Source organism: Fusarium keratoplasticum, chromosome 12, assembly GCF_025433545.1.
Source record: "Fusarium keratoplasticum isolate Fu6.1 chromosome 12, whole genome shotgun sequence".
In the NCBI taxonomy this organism is placed as follows: Eukaryota; Fungi; Ascomycota; class Sordariomycetes; order Hypocreales; family Nectriaceae; genus Fusarium; species Fusarium keratoplasticum.
This window is the reverse complement of record NC_070540.1, coordinates 1,031,589-1,049,526: the sequence shown is the minus strand read 5'-3', so window position 1 is coordinate 1,049,526 and position 17,938 is coordinate 1,031,589. Positions and strand designations below refer to the sequence as shown.

The following is a 17,938-nucleotide window of genomic DNA, read 5'->3' as shown; positions in this document are numbered from 1 at the left end:
AAATCTCGTGATACTTATTGTGAGTCTCAAATCGTCATCGAGAGCCAGGCACTTGGTCAGAGAGGGGCATTCCACGATTATTGCACCAACATCTCGTACCTAGGTATACACATTCCACCATGGGTCAAGAGGCGCCAAACTCCAGCTCGGATGTCCCCCCCAGACCTAATGGGGCCACCAAACTCGACATTGCAATTGCTGGGGGTGGCATCGCCGGATTAATCACTGCCATTGCCTTGCGTAAGCATCCAGGAGTCAACGTTCAGGTGTACGAACGTGCGCCAGAACTTACGGAGATCGGCGCAAGTATCGGACTTGGACCGAACGGTCTGAGCTCTTTGGACAAGCTCGGAGTTGAAAATGCTCTTATTGGCAACATCCTGTATCGACAGAAGTCTGGATGGCCAATGATCTATCGACATTGGAAAACTGGAGAGATTATCGATCACGACGAGCATCACAATGTCAAGGACAAGAGGCACTTCACTACGCGCTATCATAGAGCCCATCTTCACAAGGCTCTCTATGAGAAACTTCCGAGCGAGATTGTCCATTTTGGCAAGAAGTTGACCGACATCAAAGCGAACGCACGTGAAGGTTGCCAACTCTTCCAGTCAATACACGACTTACATCCAGACTAACTGCTGAGAAGGCGTTACTCTGTCATTTGAGGATGGCACAACTGCGAAAGCAGACATTTGCATTGGCTCAGATGGCGTGCATTCTGTAGGTCCTCAACCCGTCCATGACTTGACCAAGGTGTTGATAGTCGCAGCGCGTACGCAAGACCTTTGTACCATCGCATACACTTCGCTGGACCGGATGGGTGGCACTCCGGGCCGTCTACGACATATCTTTGCTAGACGGTATTGAATACCCTGAAGATGCTGCTCACTGGGTGGGTTATACGAGACTGGACCTAAATGGACTGTTCGCTCACTCATCGTGCGTAGATTGGCCACGGACGACACCTTTTCCAGTCTCCGCTAGGTGAGCCATCAACAATTCGATTCAATACTCGATTCACTGGCTAATCTCATCTCAGGCAAGGGCCTTTTCACTGTCGTAGGAGGATATCACGCCGATCCTAACGACCCCAACGCGCCAGGGCAAGGCGTCAAATGGGATGACGAGGGTGATGTTGAAAAGTTCAGGGAACTGTACAAGGTGAGCAGCCTACTCCTAAGTCTCAGGAATCCTAAGTTGATAACCTCTTTCCCAGGACTGGCACCCTGCTATTCGTGCTTTCACCCAAGCTGCTCCCTACATCAGGCAGTTTCCCAACTACACTGGAGACCCCCTTGAAACTTGGTCATTCGAGAACCGGGTTGTACTCGTTGGCGATGCTGCACACGGCCACGGCGGTGCTTTTGCGGCTGGAGGATCTCTAGCCATCAACGACGCCCACGCCCTGTCCTTGGCTCTCCTTCACGTCTGGCCTCCTTCTTCGACCCGGAAGCCCTCAGTCGCCGAGATAGGAAAAGTTTTTGAGCTTTACGAGGCAACAAGAAAGCCACAGGTAAACAAGCTTCTTGGCGCTGTTCACAAGGCTGTTGCCGGCAAAAAGCTCAAGTCGGAGGACGGGAAACCTGAGACAGATGAGCAACTTCGCCAAAGAGTTTTAGACAGGATGGATCCATACTGGATTGCTGAGCATGATGTCATGGCAGCGTTCGCAGAAGCCATTGTCAAGGAGAATGGTGATAGTGTGGCATAATGGGCGGGTGAAGCGGGATGAGGCAGGGTAAATGCCAAGTGTTGTAAAACACCATAAGTAGAGATAACACCAAGGAACCAGGAGCTATATTACTTTGCTACTATTGGGTGGGGCTCCTGGCAGCTACCACCCAGATAGATTGACGAATTTCAAGTAAACATTAACGCTAAGATCATTCTTAAACTACAATGGAAGAGAAAACCTGTCGACTGCACCAAGGGCGTCCTGGAGCTAAACTCAGAGGGGGACGGCTTTGTCGACTTCATCCACCGCACTGCCCGGGAATGGGCAGCAAATCCTGAGACATGGGAACGCATCTGCAATGCATCACAGGAGACGTTCGACACTCATTTGTATCTCCTCGAGGCAGATACACTTGCCTTGTCCTACAGGAGTCCCACATGGTCAGACTTTGACACTCAACTGCGAGAAGCAGTAATGGATGTTTTTTTTGGCACTCTAGCAAAGTCTCATTCACCCCACAGAACACTAAGAAGCTCATTAAATGTCTAAACTCACTTGAAGAGAAATGCAAAGAGCTAGGAGGATACGACCCCTGGAAGAAAAGATCTTGTTGGGTCCCAGCCCGATTCGACGCTGACCACACGTTCGTGGGGCTGGCTGCTCAGTTCTCCATCTTGCCATACATAAAGTGGACTTTGCTGTCAGGCCATCTTCGTCCACATAAGAAGCCTTCAAAAGGTTCACTGGGTCTCCTAGAGAATGCCATCTTCGGGCCGTTATACTACAACCCCCCGGTCGTGCACCGAGGGAGCCAGCACCCGATTTCTCGCGATCAGAGGTTAAAAACTGTGAAATACCTGTTATAGCATGGCTTTTATCAATCTGAGGTATATAACTGGAGCGGCGTGCGAGATTTGAAAGATGAGCTGAAAAACACGCCTTCAACCGACCCCGAGTACGAGTATTATGCTGCTGTCGTTGCATGTCTAGACAACATGACCAAGCTGACGCAGATGAAAGCTACATTTATCTCGGTGTCAGAGCGCCTAAGATCTCGCGTCGGTTTTCTTATTAGAAGGGAGTAAGAAGGACCAAAAGGTGACCACGAGAGCTTCCAGTGGTGTATCTTTACTATGGATCATCTCGCAAGACAGATAGTAAGGTCTTAAAATAGAATCTTGCGAGTCAACTCTCTATTCGATGGCTAATCTCGTCATATGTGCAGAGTACACTAGTACTTAATATGTACGCATTATTCGACATGCTGCAATGACGCAGGAGTAAAAGCCAAGGTAGCATGAAAGGTCGCAACCTGTAGGTAATTCGCCGGAACTAGGCGCTATATCACTCCTAATCTATCCAACAAGGCTCTTGCAGGGCTGCCCGAAGCGGTAACTCTTATGCGATTGGGTGGTAAGCAGAGGCGGAGTTACGAACTCAAATGAATATTGGTAGACAAGCCATCAATAATGGCATGATGACCCAGTCCGCCCGCCAAGGTCAAGGTACTGCATCCTTTGACGGCACAGGTGTCTGTTTTGAAGAGCGATTCGCTAGGTTACGGCGGTAAGGCGGGTCGTATTAAAGTCCGCCGCAGCTGAAAACCGATTCTCACGAGGGCTGGGATGTGGTTGCGGACTTGAAGCATCAGCGAGCGGAGTTGATGCGGATTTGTGCGGACTAGTCAACCAGCTGAACACAGTCCCATTATTCTGCGACATTGAATTCACCCGATCCTGAAAGGATGATTAAGGAGTTCCCCCGGTCCTGGAAGGATGTCAAATAAGTTTCCCCGACCGTGAGTTATAAAAGTCCCAGGGTATCCCGTGTGTTCTCCTAACTCCCCCATTACACACCTTTCATCATCATCCATACTCCTCTCCCCCGACTCAGCAACAATGGCTCCTCTTGACAACCTCGCCGTGCCAAAGGGCTCTACTGTCCTTGTTACAGGAGCTAACGGTCTCCTGGGCTCTCATATTTCCAAGCAGTTCCTTGAGTTTGGTTACAACGTCCGTGGAACTGTTCGTAACCCCGAGAAGAACGTATGGCTCAAGGCAGCCTTTGATAAGGAATACGGACAAGGACGCTTTGAGTTCTTCCAGGTTCCCGACATGGTGGCTGAGGGCGCTTTCGACGAGGCCGTGAAAGGTATGTGAACGAGAGGGCACGGAGGTAGATACAGTTCCTAACAGCTACTCCAGGTGTCGCCGTTGTTGCGCATTCAGCCTCCAACATGTCTCTGGACCCCAACCCCAACAACGTTATCCCCGGTGTAATTGCCGGAGTCGTCAACGCGTTGAAGGCCGCATATGCTGAGCCGAGCGTAAAGCGCTTCGTCTACACATCGTCTTCGTCTGCTACCGTCATTGCAGAGCCTTCCCAGACTGGCATCAACGTAACAGAGGAGACGTGGAATGAGGATGCTATCAAGAAGGCCTGGGCTGACCCTCCGTATACTATGGAGCGAGCCGCCGATACCTATGGTGCTAGCAAGGCTCAGGCAGAGCAGGAGGTGTGGAAGTACTACAAGGAGCACCGTGACGAGCGCCCTGACATCGTCGTTAACACCGGTAAGTCGAGCTCACGGTATATGGGACGCTATCTAACGTGGTTTAGTGCTTCCCAACTTCAACTTTGGGCGATCGATTGACCCAGTAAACCAGGGATACCCGAGTAGCTCTGCTCTGCCTGTCCTTCTTTACAACGGCCTGGTGACCGGTGTCCATCGCCTCGTGGTTCCTCGTATGTGATACTCCATTACCATCGCTTCCAAATGATTCTGATCTTTCAAATAGAATACTTCGTCGACGTCGACGACACCGGCAGACTACACGTCGCAGCCGGAATCCTAGACCACGTCAAGGGTCAACGCATCTTTGCATACGGCGGCCGATTTAACTGGGATGCAGTGTTGGAAGTCCTCAGAAAGACTGAGCCAAGCAAGACGTTCCCCGAGAACTTTGCCGGAGGTCGAGATGCAAATGAGTATGAGGGTCGTGCCAAGGCGGAGCAGCTACTGCGAGACTTGGGCCGTCCTGGATGGACGACGCTCGAGGAGACAATTGTGGCAACTGTTGAAGGCCTGCGTGAGGCTGGCGATAAGCTCAAGGTTAGAGACTACGAGGAGCTTGACCTGTAGTATAAGTTCGATAGACTTCATAGATGATCAAGGTTACTTCCTTGCGATGGTTGGGAACTCTGGCCCACGGTGGTACCTCTTCAACCTTAAGTGACCATGAATACATATGTTGAGCTTTTCCCCCCTTACATCTGACTGGTAGGAGCTGTACCACCTAGCATGATATGGTCCATTAGCGTCTCCGCCGCCTTCTCGGCACTCCACGATTTAATCCTCCGGGCAGTCAAAAGATAAGCCCTTGGAAATCCAGGAACCACTTCCTCTCCAAGGACCATCCTAGCCAAGGCCTCTCCACTAAGCCAGCATTTATCCATTCCATGTCCATTAAAGCCAGCTGCGATCCACTCACCACTACCTGCCCGGCCAGTGAGGCCCGCCGGGAGACGGCCCACAAGGGGCATGCCGTCTGCAGTAAAGCCCATGATTCCAGACCATACTTTAAGCGGCTCTGCTGGTGCAGCATCTTTCCAGATACGCGGAGCCGCTGAAGTCAGAGTGTCGCGTGCATCATCACCAACGAACGAGTCATCACTCGTCAACAGGCCACTTAAACTCTGGGACTCCCCACCAAGAAACATGACTCCTGTCTTGGCATTCTGTTGAGCGTAGTAGAGCCCAAGGTGGATATGACGAGTCTCACCATCGTACGTCCCTTTAGATATGTGAGACCACGACATTCTGTCGCCGACATGAGGAAAAGAAGGCCCCAGCTTCTGCGTTGACATTGTTCCTCGGAGAGGATATAGCTTGCCGACGAGATGGGGGATCAGGTGGCCCGAGTATCCATTCGTGCAATGGACCACGTATTTGGCGCGTAGAACTCCTCGGTGCGTATTGACGGTATAAGGGAATATCTGAGATGTTTCATCCTTGTGGTTGACGGAGAGAACCGGTGTGTTTGTTTCGAGGTTGAAACGGGATGGGAAATCTTTCCTCAACGATGCCAGGACTGCTGTAACCAGTCTATATGGCCACAGCGCTGCAACGCCATGTTGTTCCACGACACCTGCAACACTGTGAAAGCGAAAGACCTGTAGTTTGTGCGGTGAGTATTTTGTCGCATAGATTATCTATTCACGCACCTTGCTCGCATCTTCTTTCTTGCAGACTTTGTACTTGATATCGCCATCTGGGACAGCCTTGAGAAGCTCCTTCAATCCATCGACTGCTTCCTCGAAAGATTTTTGATCCTCAAGGCCAGTTGTTGATATCACGTCGCGGAATTCGACAGCCGAGCTTTCTTCGGGACTGAGCTGTGTTGTGAGATCTCTGAGGCGACGAATGTTTGCTTCACTGAAGCGGACGGTTTCGACGGCTCGATCGATGCCAACCTCCTTGACGAGAGTCGGGAACAAGGAGTCGCTATCTGAGACAAGATGGCCTCCATTTCTTCCGGTTGCTCCGCTTACGGCGGTGCGAGCTTCCACCATCGTCACCCGGAGATCTCCGCCATGATTCAAGAGGTAGTGTGCTACAGCAGTACCTGTGATACCAGATCCGATGATGGCCACGTCAGTCTCCTTTGGCAACTCGGGAGACTGTGCATTGGAGACGGTTGGATGAGGGGGTTCTTGCCATGCCGCTTGAGTGGGGTTTGGGCTTGGTAGACCCGGACGAGCAGTGATAAGCTTGACAGCGTCCTGGATGAAGTCTGCGATTGTATTAGTGCCTGATTTACTAAGAATGTGTGGAGGGAATGAATCACCTGACTGGGACATGTTGGACTGTATGAATGAGAGGTTATTAAGGTGCTCGACGGGATGCTATGAATTGAAGCTCGAGATAAGCGGTCCTACACGAATGGCCGCTTTTATTGCTTCTTTCAACCCGGATTAACTTTGACCGAGATATTCATCAGCCCCCTCGGTTTCCTTCGGTTCTCCTCACATTTTGCTTTCTTCAGACCTCCATTTCCGAGCCGTCACTGTTCCGTGTATCGTATCACAAAGTGCGTAGTATATGAACGTATTAATCCTGATTTGGTAGACAACAACTCTTCGCGATTTTTCTAATGACAGTTTTCTTTTAGGTACATCTATCGGTCTTACGCCTCCGTCATTATAGTCTCTTTAGCTTCTCAACAGTCTCCTCGGGTCCAACTCCAAGCAAAGGATCGGCCTCCAGAGCCCCGTGGACAACGCCATATCTAATCCGCCTCATCTTCATCGACTTTGTCAAATCAAGGCCGTCCATTTTTGCCGCCTCTGGTGTTGTGTCAATGTGCTTGGAATCACGTACGACAGTCGAAACAAAGCCCAGCACATCCGGACTAGTTGCCAAGTGAACAAAGACAACACTGAGGGCACCACCCGCAAGAAACACAATACACGAGAACATAAAGGTCCCTGTCCACGCCCGAGATACATGATAAAGCTCCGAGAGGTTCGTCACCCCCACGGGGACTGTAATATTTGGCTCGAAAACAGCATCGGGATCACTATTTCCGCTCAAGATACTGTCAAAAACCTGTCCGATCAGGAGATAGGAGTTTATCAGTTGACCTAGACGATAGCTGAATAGTTCTTGTGCCACGTTCTCCAGAGCCGGCAACGGCTCGGAGCCCATGCTGGCAGTGGATGGATTTTGGAGGTATTTCAGGGAAGGCTCCAACCCATAGACTTTGCTGTCACGTTGTGCAACCCCTGGCATCTGAAGAGACAGCTCTTTAAAGATACTTGGAAACGAAAGGAATGAGATATCGCCGGGCGCGTGAGCTTTTTGCGAGGATCGTTGCTCAACGACAGTGCAATTTCGTAGAGCGTTACTGCTGGCCAGAGAGCAGTTGATGCGAGACTCGACGTAATGCTGAACCACGCCACATCGTGCAGAGAACCAGTCTGATGGCCTCCTGCCACTTCTTGGGTACTCAATTTGCATGAGTAGGGCAGTTGGGTTGGCTTTCACGCCGACCTCGTTGGTAAACATGGACGGTTGGTTGATTTGCGAACGGTTAAGCCCGCGACGCTCGTAGAAGGAGTAATTACTCCACATGGTGTCGGCAAAAGTATCAACAGCAAGAGTCCAGCTTGCACCGTTCGATTCATAGCCTTGCCAGGTGCCGTTGGGTAGTGAAGGCGACAGGCCTTGAAGTGACGTGTTCTTGATGTCGATGAACTTTCCGTTTGGGGATAATGTCTTCTTCAAACTGAAACAGTCGAGATGTACGTAGGTGGTCTCAATGGGAAAGCTTGAGTTTCCTACCGAAATATTGTTGATAGGGATGCCGACCAATGCAGAGTATTCAAAGATGGGAGAAGAAGGGACTCTCTGCCATCCAGGGTCACCAAGATCGCCGTATGATGGGAGATAGGGTATCTTGACGTTTCCCCAAAGATCTTGGCTATCATTCCTGATGGAGTCTGGTGATAGAAGGGCAGCATTGTACATGGAATGGGGTGTGGCAACTATGCTCCGTCTGTGTCTGGTGCGAACGACGGATACCTCGTACCAGGCCTCAAACTGTGGCGCTGCACCTGTGTCAAAATGAACGACCGTCGACGGGCTAATAATTGTGTCTAGCCTTGAGTCAAGCATTCGAAGCAGGGCCTGGCCCCCAAGCGGTGACCAGATCCAAGTGAACACTATGACAAGACCAACAAGATTGAAGGCGCCGAGCTCAACTTGCGTTAAGAAAGCTGCGCCGAGGGTCCGACTGCCCATCAACTGTTCAAGTGTCACCATTGTGGATCCGCGCTCGAGCATCCAGCGCGATAGTTGGTACATCAGACGACCCATGATGGCAGCAAAGAGGATAGGGAACGCGGTAGCAAGCTAGGTCAAAGGTTAGCACTTCGCATCAACAAGTCATAGGAACACAACTAACCGTTGTTATGGCGTTCTGGTAGCTGAAATATATCTCATCGATTTCGCGACCGTCTGTCTGCAGAATGACGATGCTGAAGCCGAGGAGTGCGAGAGGGCAGAGTATGCTGGCAACATCGGCTAGAATCGTGGCCGGCCCGAGGTTGCTTCTCGCCCTCACCGCAGAGTGGCCATGAGGGTCTTCGTTGGCGCGGTTTTTGGGCGGCGTCTCTGACCGTGTTTCATCTGAACTCGAGATGCTCAAGGCTCGATACTCGAGGGTATAAGGGGTGGACCTGGAGGGGCTCTCCATATCGAAACGTGTTTGTTGCGCCTAGTCAAGTTCTGGGTGTAGAATGAATGGGTGAGGCGACTGCGTTGAGGGGAATCGGCCCCCTCAAGTACTTATTTTCTACGACAACGCCTTCCAATGAGTTTTGGAAACTCAGCGGCTGTACAGCTTGGCGGATCGACTTGGCTGCAGGCCCCTTTTCTACAGCCTGATTCCCTGTGTAGTGTGCACAGCCTGGTAATCGACATAGGCTGCGAGATTTGTATCACATCGGTCCCTTGTGTCTTAAAAGTAATGAATGGTATCAAGATAATTTTGAGGGTATATAAAATGATTCAAACCTAGAACCGTCGCGCCCATATCATTAGCCATTATCCTTTCTAGCTCGGTAAACACAAACTCAGTCAGTGAGGCATCTCGCGGCAATGCTCACCAAGTCTGAATGTGGCGTTGATCCTGCATTTCAGCTGAGAATCCAAGCCACATGCCAAGCACACCTCCGATCACGGCAGAGGGAATTTACTGAACTGTTGGCACAGAGGCGGCGGCTAAGCATAATGTGCAACGATAAGCGCTGGGCTGAAACTAGTGGGTTGAAAATAGAATGTTGCATATTGGGGGGACCGCCTACCTCTTGGTATTCTACTCAACGACAGCGTTGTACCCCTCTACGCCCCATACGCCGCGTGGTGGACGAGGTAACCGCGCGTCTAATACGCAGCTCCATGATAACAGTAAAAACATTCACCCCTTGTGAACATGGTAAGGCTTGGGGAATTACCACGGCGAATTACTTGGAGGATGCTGGCGCCGACATCCACAGAATCTGTTACGAGGGATCCGAGCCGCTCGATCCACTCACTGAATGGATGTTAAACGAATGTGAGGTCAACATCGCAAAAGTTGAATCGACTCTTCAGTAGCGGAAAAGCTCGAGGGACAGGTTCAGACAGCTCTATGCGGCTCACTGGAGAAGCCAAGACATTGATGTGATCATGTGTCCTATCACCTGTGTTCTATCACGCAAGTATTGGGGCTACACAGCTATTTGGAACTTGTTGTGTATCCTGCTGTTGCACTTCCAGCTACATCTCTTGTGGGTGAGGGCAACACGGTCGGGGAGTTGTTGGGTGAGCTTTACGTGCTCAAGAATGAGATTGAACCACACATTTATAAGCACTACGCACCTGAGACTTCTGCAGGGATGTTGGTTGGAGTACAGGTAGGTAGTTGCGCCCCGGCTACGTGAGAATTTGGTTATGACGGCTGCTCGGATCATTGAGGGAGCTCGAAAGAGATAAGATGGGGAGCCGTCTTGAGAGGTCATTTTAGAAGGAATGTACCTTGGTGAGATGAAAACCTCCCTCGCCTTTAACAATGAGGTCCACGATATTGGTCAAGTTCCAGGACGGGTAAGCATTCCCCGCTATACCGAGGCAGCGGACCGCTAAGATCGCCGAACGACCCGCTGTGGTGATCGCTTGTTGTTGCGCAAAACAGACCCGACACAACAAGCGGCAAGCGACAAGCATCGAAACCATCCATGTCGAATTCGATATCTTATCAATCACAATCACAATTCCAATGTCCAACTGCATCGCCATTCAATGGAAACATGGAAAAAGAGGCGTCGTCACACGACGTCATCGGCCATCTGGAACCCCTCACGGCGTGACGATCCAGTTCACTTTCGGAAACCTCCTTTAACCGTTTGGCCGTGTGACCACACCCTCACAAAGACCAGACGGGCAAAGACACCCGGGGAACCAAAAACTGCACACGTGATGATGAGATGTGATGCCGACATCAAGCTGAGGGGTAGAATCTTGGGTGAGAACGCACTCTGTGCTCTCGTCAAATTCGATCACGGTCATCAAAATGGACGTCTTTTCAACACTGCCTCCGGAGCTGCTAGCTCCCATCCTCAGCGACTTGCCAGATCTCAAAAGTCTTTATAGCATTACCGTATCATCGCCGTATGTATTTCACTTCATGGGAAGCACCCTCGGCGCCAACGTCCTCGAATCTGTCCTCGACCATCCAGTATCCAAAGATTTCACCTCAACGCCATGGATCCCGTATATGCTACGCTTAGTCGCCCTCGCCCGGCAAACCACTCCCTCCAATCAACCCGCAAATGATCTTGGCTCCTTTATTGCAAAGTATTTCCTGTCCAACCAGGGCCTAGGTATTCCCGACCTTCAGTGTGAAAACATCCCGCTTATCCGGCTTCGCGATGTGATGCGGGCTGAAGCTTCGTGTTTCTCACCCAGAGAAATGATATTCCTCGCCCGACGTATCGAAAGCCTCGCAGGCTCGTGCTTCGAATTCTTCCATGATCGCATCAAATCTGCCACTCCGTCCCATCTCCTTGACAAAGTCTTCCAACCCACTCCGCTCCCGTGGAGCCAGCGACCAGACGGGCTTCCCTGGGGCCAACCATACACCGTCGACGCTGGCGGAGAAGCATCTTGGTACGAGATGCAGCGCATCACCCTTGGGTTCTGGAGTCTGCAGCTCAGCTATGAGCTCAGCAATGCCGCATCCGAAGGCCGTCTTCACTGGACGGACAGCGATATCGCGGCCATACGCAACATGGGATCTGGAACATGTCTCGGGAACTTTGGCAAGTCCAATATCTGGGTGGCCCAAGAACCCCTCTGGGCCGCCTTGATCTATATCCGACACCTTGAGAGTGTGTCGGATGTTTGCCCTTGCGCGGGCGACACGAGCGGGATTCATAATGAAATGAGCGCCTTCTTCAATACGGGATTCAGACCGCTAGGAGATGAACACCTCAGTCTCCCGCGATTGACCAATGCGGAAGGGATCAGGCCAGCTTGGCCGTCACCAGCACCTCCTCCTCCTCATTTTCCCTGTATCGACAAACGAGACGCATCCACGTACCATCGGCATAAAGTCCTTGTCGGCTGCAAGGGCTTACGCTGGGCACAGCCTCTGCTATTCCCAAGGGGACAAGCTCGTGTAAGCCGAGGCCTAATGTTTGGTCCGTTCCGGGCTCTGAGGTTTGGTCTTTGGGACGATGAGAGGTTGATTGCGATGGAGATGATTGACGATCCCACGGGGCAAAAGCCGAAGAGGTTTGAGGTTTGGTGCCAGGATCAGGTGTATACTTGGATGAGTTTGTTGAGTCAGGCACAGATGGAAGAACTCGTGGCGCATCAAGATCTAATGGGAGACAGGCCGCCGCGCGTGTAGGGAACGGGAGGGTCACCAAACCGCCATGGCCCTCAAGCCTCTGCGGATATGCATGACGGTCTCATTCCACGCTCGTCTTGAATGCTGAATATCACAAGTCGTCATTTCTCACGGGCTGCGGCGGCTGCTATGCCGCAACCAACTATCTTTATCCTGGTTCTTTTGGTCTGCGACGCATGATCGCTCTCGTTTGTTGTAGGATAAGTGGGAGGTAGAACGAGGGTTATCAGTGCACTTGTTCGAGCCTTTTCCCACAATTTGACCGTCGATGTATACTTGTTGATATCGAAGACAGTTTAAATTTCCAGAAACAGTGCTTTGCTTCCAGCCACGATTAACCACAATCTGCGTATCGTACGCGATAAATAGTTTACGGACGTATGTCTCAGAGTCATGCTCATGCCTTGTTCTCTTCCCACATTGCCTTTCCAACGCCGACACGAGCCAGTTCCTCGGCGCGCTTCTAGTCCTCCTCCTCCTTCTCCCTGTTTCCCATGGCAGCCATTCGCTCTGCCTCGATCTTCATTTGGGCCTCCCCCTCCTCCTCCCTCTTTTCCATGGCGGCCCTCATCTTGACTTGAACCCACAGTCGAGCCATAGCCTCGTCGTGTTTTCGAGCTCGCTCCTTCTCGGCCTTTCGTTCAGTCTCCATCCTCTCGCGGGCGGCCCTTCCAGCGCCAATTCTTGCCTTTTTGATCTCCTCCTTGGCCTCTTCCTGAGCAATTCTCGTTGCCTCCATCCGGCGACGGAAGGCCTCTTCGGCCTCCTTGCGGATCTGAGCCTCAACCTCTTTTTCCTTCTCCGCAGCCTTTTGCTTTTCCTCCATGGCCTTAAAGGCAGCAAGTTCAGCCTCCAATCGGATCTTCTCAGGGTCCTCCTTCCGAGGAGCCGGGGGCGGGGACTTCACAGGCTGATGAGTCCAGCGGGTGCGGGATGGAGGCATCTCGTACCCCGGCCACATTCTCATAGTGATGGCCCAGTCCGGCTGAACCACCTTCTCCCAAACAGAGGGAAGGATAATTTCGCCGTCAGGGCCGATCAGATCGTAACGGCCCTCCATAACATGAGGCCCTACAACCTCAACTTGTGGGAACGATTGCTTGATGAGGTCCTCCATGCCCTGTGGTAGTATTAGTAATGCCAGTTCAGTCATCTAACAGAATCCGTTTCGTCCATACCTGCCAAGTCGCGCAAAGCCGGAAAGGGAAGGCAAAATGCCGACCGACAGCGTCCTTAAATCTGATTGGGGCCTGCTCGGCCTTCTCGCTCTCCTCAGGCTTCGCCTTGGTCTCCTTCTGAATCTTCTCCTTCAGCTCCTGGGCAGCCTTCTCTGTGGCTCCCTTAGCCTCAGCTACGGCTGCAGCCATCTTCGATTCCTCTTCAAAACTAGCTACCGCCTCGGCCAGTGCCTCCTCATCACCGTCAACGATGATCTTCTTCGCGGCTTGATGAATTTCTCGAGATTCTTGGGCCTCTCTATTCAGCTTGTCGGAGGCTTCAGTCGCAGCTTTCTGTTGTTGATCAGCAACCTTGGTTCTGGGGTCGTCCGTTGCAAGCCAATCCTCCTCCTCATCTTCTTCTTCTTCGTCGTCGTCGTCGTCTTCATCTCCATCGTCGAGCCTCTCTTCCTCCTTGTCTTCGTTCCCATCTTCGTCGTCATCGCCTTCCCCCCCTGTGTCAGGCAAGGTAAATAGCGCAAGGTGCTCCAGATGCTGCCCAACGTGCTTCTCATACTGCTTCTTGGACTCGATTTGGAAATCATAACACAGAGGGCATCGACCTTTGGCATTCGCTATGTCTGCGCGGCTGCTGAGACCCTCTAGCGCGTGTATCTTCTCGAGAGATACATTCTGCTCGTGGGCTGTCTTGACGTGGCTGTGAAAGCCCTTGGCGCTGTCGAATTCTGCATCGCATCCAAAGGGACAGTACCAGGTCTTCCAGTGCTCCCTCCTCATGTGCATCTTCCAGTCGTTGCGGCGCGTATAGAGGTGATCTGGTGCCTGACAGGCCTCTGAGAGACAGACATATGGTCGAAGATCTCTGAAAACGTGCTTCCTATTGAATAAGTTAGGGTGACCAGAGGCTTTTATATGGGAGGGAAACATACTTCCAGGCATGCCTCGTGTCTATCGAGACTATCATGTGGCAGAACGGACACTTAAACGACCCGTCGATGTGCTCCTTCGGTATTGGCGGGACTCGCAGCTGGGTCGAATCAGGACTTGAGGTGGCATACGACGTCGCCGAGGCATCAGAACGGCCATCATCAAGTATGGCAAGCTGAGTCTCGCTAGCCTCGGTGCTCTTGCTTGCCTCCTTTAGATGCTCGGGGAGAGATGAAGCGATTGTCGTCGCTCGTGCTCCGAAATCCGCATCGTCCTCGTCCAAGCCCTCAGCCAGGCGGCTCTTGTGCTCCTCCCTATACTTGAAATACTGCCGCCTACGGGCCATAGCCCTGCCGAGTCTGTCTGCAAGGTCTTTGTCCACATTTGGGAACTTGTCCTGGACGTGCTTGGCATCCCAGTACACGAATTCCTTGACGAGGCCCTCCCCCGCCCGAGACAGGAACTGGTCGTGAGGCGCTGGATTGCGTATTGTGACAGATAAACGGAGAAGGCAGTCTACCACGTGAGCAATCTCATCAAGTATCTGCTCAACCTCGGACCTGTCAGAGTCTTCGTCTTCATTGAAGTAGTCGGCTAGGTCGTCTTCCACCTCGTCATGGCTCTCGCTGATTGTGTCAGGGATGCTGCCTCCGTTGGCGACGAGGGTGCCTGACTTTTTATTAACGTTTTACTCCCAACAGCGGAAAGGGCGGGTGTCTGTGCCTTGTTCGATGGAGCTACAGAGATCCTGGAGCAGGGAGATGACCAACTTGCGGATGTTCGACGCGTCGCGTAGACGGTACTCGAGCGAGCGACTCCCGGAAGGGCGATGGGCTCCTAGGTTTCCAGCCCATAGTTTAAACCTCGCTAAGCAAGAGCTGGATTGCGAGGCTCGGGTATGGTCATCTTGCAGCGTTGAGGTCAGCGCCTTGAACGAGGTGAGGCTGCGAGCAACCAAGGCGGCGATTTGGGGTTCCGAGGCGGCCCGAGACACCTCTGCCATTATTTAAAATGTGAAGACAAGGGCCAAAGTAATCTCTAGTGAAGATTAAAGGTGTCGGCTGCTGGATTCATCACTCTGATAGACGGGGTGATGTCAGCGACTCAGCCAAGCAAGCCCCGCTCACCAAACATCAGGCATCTGGTCATGCGAGTGGCCTCCAGAGGGTAGGGAGCACCGTAAATGGCTCACAGCTCCATTCATCGATATATCATTGGTCCTCGCGGCGTGAATAATGCAGTCCCTGTCTTCAGTTGTGAGCGTGCGGGGCTCGCATGCTGACAGCCTCACTCTTGGCCTTACTCTCGCGGCTCCCGCTCCAAGAGTGCTTTATTGTCATCAAACGCACGACTTAAAGAGCGCGTCATGTCCGGCATCGAGGTCGTGGGCCTGGTCCTCGGCATCCTGCCACTGGCCATCAAGGCCCTCCAAGGCTACAGGGCCATGCTATCAGGGGTGCGAGGCGCCGACCGCGACCTGAAAGCCCTTGTGCAAGACCTCGAGACGGAGCAGGTCCGCCTACAAACTACGTGCGAGGTGCTCCTCGACGGCATCGCGCCGCTGTCCCGGATCGACGACATGGTCGAGAAGCCTTTCGGGCCCGAGTGGGAGCAGTTCAGCGACAACATCCGAGAGCGACTATGGAAGGGAACGGGCAAGTTCAAGGAGCATGCCAAGGAGATGCAGGAGGCGGCGGAGGAGTTGAGGGAGAAGTTGTACATGGAAGCAGATGGCAAGGCGAGAGCCACACATTTCAAACCGAGATGTACTAGTCTGCTAACGCTCTATCAGACCAATCTAAATAGCCCCGGGGCAATAATGAAAGAGCTTAGAAGAAAGACATCTTTCTCGCTAAGAAAGAAAGACTACGAAGGCATTATCGCCCGCATCAAGACGGCCAACTCGGTCCTGCATGACCTCGCTGGGCAGAATCGCGACCTCGAGCCCAGCCGGCGGCGGCGGTCACAGGCCAGGGTCACCAAACTCATCCGTGGCCTGTCGCGGAGCATCTTCGACGCCCTTAGGAGTGCAGCAACGTGCCGCTGCGTCCAGTCCCACGACGTGTGTCTCGAGCTGGTGCCGAGGAAGGCTGTCCTGGTGCCCAGCGATGTGGAAGACGAGGTGGCCAAGAACCTCAACTTTCACGTGGTGCTAGGGTCATATGAGAGCCCTGTTCCTGAAACTGACTGCTCGGGCCAGGATGAGAAGAGAGTGAAGCCTCTAGAACGACCAACCCGGTGGGACAGTCTCCGTGTCCAATTCGAGCCCAAGAGCGAACTTAGCATGAAGTCGCCTTCGTCGTTGAGTGCTCCTCTGAGCAAGCCCAGATCTCCATCACCACGGCGGAGAGTTCGATTCCGTGAATCGTTGGGCTTCATATCTAGGCGGGAGTTGACGTCCTCATCAACAGAGACGCTAACCGTCGTCTCTGAGAAGAACCTGGTTGTCAGCACAGCGTCACTCCCTATAGAAGCATTACCCCCCGTCCTCAAATCGGACCTGTGCCGAGTGATATTCACATGGCATGAGGAGCGTAGGGGGCCGACGACCGAGCGCTGCGGGTACATCGCCGACCCGCATCGCACGTTTGGTCTCTACCCGCAGCATCGTCATCCAGAATCTAGCTCGGCCGTCACGCTACGGCAGATGCTAGAGGGAAAGAATCCCGAGTTTCAGGAGCTCGGTCTCCTGGAGAAGCTGAGGATCGCGCTGGCTATCTCCATGAGCATCCTCCATCTATACGACACTCCCTGGCTGGCGGGAATCCTGACCTTGGACGACGTCGTGTTCCTTCGGGAAAGCCAGAAGGCCACATCACATACAGACTCTCCCCTTAGGCCCTTCATGGCTAAGAACTTCGTCAGAACAACCGACGCAGCAGCACCTCTAAAAGTTCCACCGCAGAACACACCGCGCAAGCCATCCAAGGCCATGAACCTGACTGTGCTATCCCTCGGCGCGATGCTGATCCAGGTGATGATCGGGCAGGCGGTGCCGGCGCTCGACATGGCAGCGGACTCGAACATGGACCTCAACGCGATGCTCGAGAAGCACGAGGCGGGCGGCAAGTTTAGTGATGAGGTGCTGCAGAGCGGGGGATGGAACTACATGGCGGCAGTGAAGTGGTGCCTGGAGACTGAGAGCGTGTTGGGGATCATGGGACTGGAGAACGAGGACTTTTGTCAGAGGTTTTATGAGGCGGTTGTGGCGAGGCTGGAGAAGGATATACAACAGTTGAATGGCCGATATTGGGAGTGAATGTCATTGGGGCCAACTGCCTCTATGTGACAAACTTGAGGAGTAGGGCACTGAAGGCCCTGTGGGCAGTTTCCAGCGACGGACTGAACCATCACAGTGGCAATGCTGTCCCTGCCGAGCGTTACTTTGCTTGGAAGAGGAATTCGATGAACTGCCCATGCCCACGAGGGCTATATGACTACCGGGGCCTATGTATTACTCCTTCGGCTTTGGCTCGTCACCCACATCCAGGGTAGGTTCGCACCGTGATGTGTGCCGAAGCGGAAAAACACCACTGGCTGTTATCGCAAGACACGGGGCGAAAAGCTGCGCTCTCAGGAGACGATAACAAGCCAGAGCGGGTCCTGCACAAAAGCAAATAAATGTTCATCTCATTCTATGCACGGGTACTTTACTTCTGCCACGCGTTGATTTGATTGGGATAACACGTCACACGGAT

At 52.6% G+C, this 17,938-nt stretch overlaps 6 protein-coding genes and 1 pseudogene across 7 annotated transcripts, besides 1 other annotated feature; 4 read left to right on the top strand and 3 right to left on the bottom strand.

Annotated features, from left to right (window-relative positions):
* The first annotated feature begins 104 nt into the window (after positions 1–104).
* On the top strand, positions 105–1,717 carry NCS57_01394900 (annotated as a pseudogene). Its single transcript has 6 exons — positions 105–597; positions 653–726; positions 776–898; positions 954–990; positions 1,046–1,167; positions 1,223–1,717.
* Positions 105–1,717: a sequence feature.
* A 1,862-nt stretch (positions 1,718–3,579) lies between these two features.
* Positions 3,580–4,823, top strand: NCS57_01394800 (Epimerase domain-containing protein; the record flags this gene model as incomplete). The annotated part of the gene is made up of 4 exons (XM_053063566.1): positions 3,580–3,832; positions 3,886–4,254; positions 4,301–4,426; positions 4,480–4,823. 4 exons carry the CDS (start codon positions 3,580–3,582, stop codon positions 4,821–4,823), a joined length of 1,092 nt encoding a protein of 363 aa, XP_052906899.1.
* Positions 4,824–4,948: 125 nt separating this feature from the next.
* NCS57_01394700 (DAO domain-containing protein) lies at positions 4,949–6,541 on the bottom strand (the record flags this gene model as incomplete). The annotated part of the gene is made up of 3 exons (XM_053063565.1): positions 4,949–5,854; positions 5,906–6,474; positions 6,529–6,541. The coding sequence occupies 3 exons, from the start codon at positions 6,539–6,541 to the stop codon at positions 4,949–4,951; spliced, it is 1,488 nt and encodes a 495-aa protein (XP_052906898.1).
* Positions 6,542–6,881: 340 nt separating this feature from the next.
* NCS57_01394600 (uncharacterized protein) lies at positions 6,882–8,937 on the bottom strand (the record flags this gene model as incomplete). The annotated part of the gene is made up of 2 exons (XM_053063564.1): positions 6,882–8,594; positions 8,638–8,937. 2 exons carry the CDS (start codon positions 8,935–8,937, stop codon positions 6,882–6,884), a joined length of 2,013 nt encoding a protein of 670 aa, XP_052906897.1.
* Positions 8,938–10,776: 1,839 nt separating this feature from the next.
* On the top strand, positions 10,777–12,135 carry NCS57_01394500 (uncharacterized protein; the record flags this gene model as incomplete). Its single annotated transcript, XM_053063563.1, has 1 exon — positions 10,777–12,135. Exon 1 carries the CDS (start codon positions 10,795–10,797, stop codon positions 12,133–12,135), a length of 1,341 nt encoding a protein of 446 aa, XP_052906896.1. The 5' UTR covers positions 10,777–10,794.
* Positions 12,136–12,598: 463 nt separating this feature from the next.
* Positions 12,599–15,243, bottom strand: NCS57_01394400 (C2H2-type domain-containing protein; the record flags this gene model as incomplete). The annotated part of the gene is made up of 4 exons (XM_053063562.1): positions 12,599–13,255; positions 13,314–14,190; positions 14,243–14,909; positions 14,982–15,243. 4 exons carry the CDS (start codon positions 15,241–15,243, stop codon positions 12,599–12,601), a joined length of 2,463 nt encoding a protein of 820 aa, XP_052906895.1.
* A 363-nt stretch (positions 15,244–15,606) lies between these two features.
* On the top strand, positions 15,607–17,499 carry NCS57_01394300 (uncharacterized protein; the record flags this gene model as incomplete). The annotated part of the gene is made up of 1 exon (XM_053063561.1): positions 15,607–17,499. One exon carries the CDS (start codon positions 15,607–15,609, stop codon positions 17,497–17,499), a length of 1,893 nt encoding a protein of 630 aa, XP_052906894.1.
* Positions 17,500–17,938: the final 439 nt, after the last annotated feature.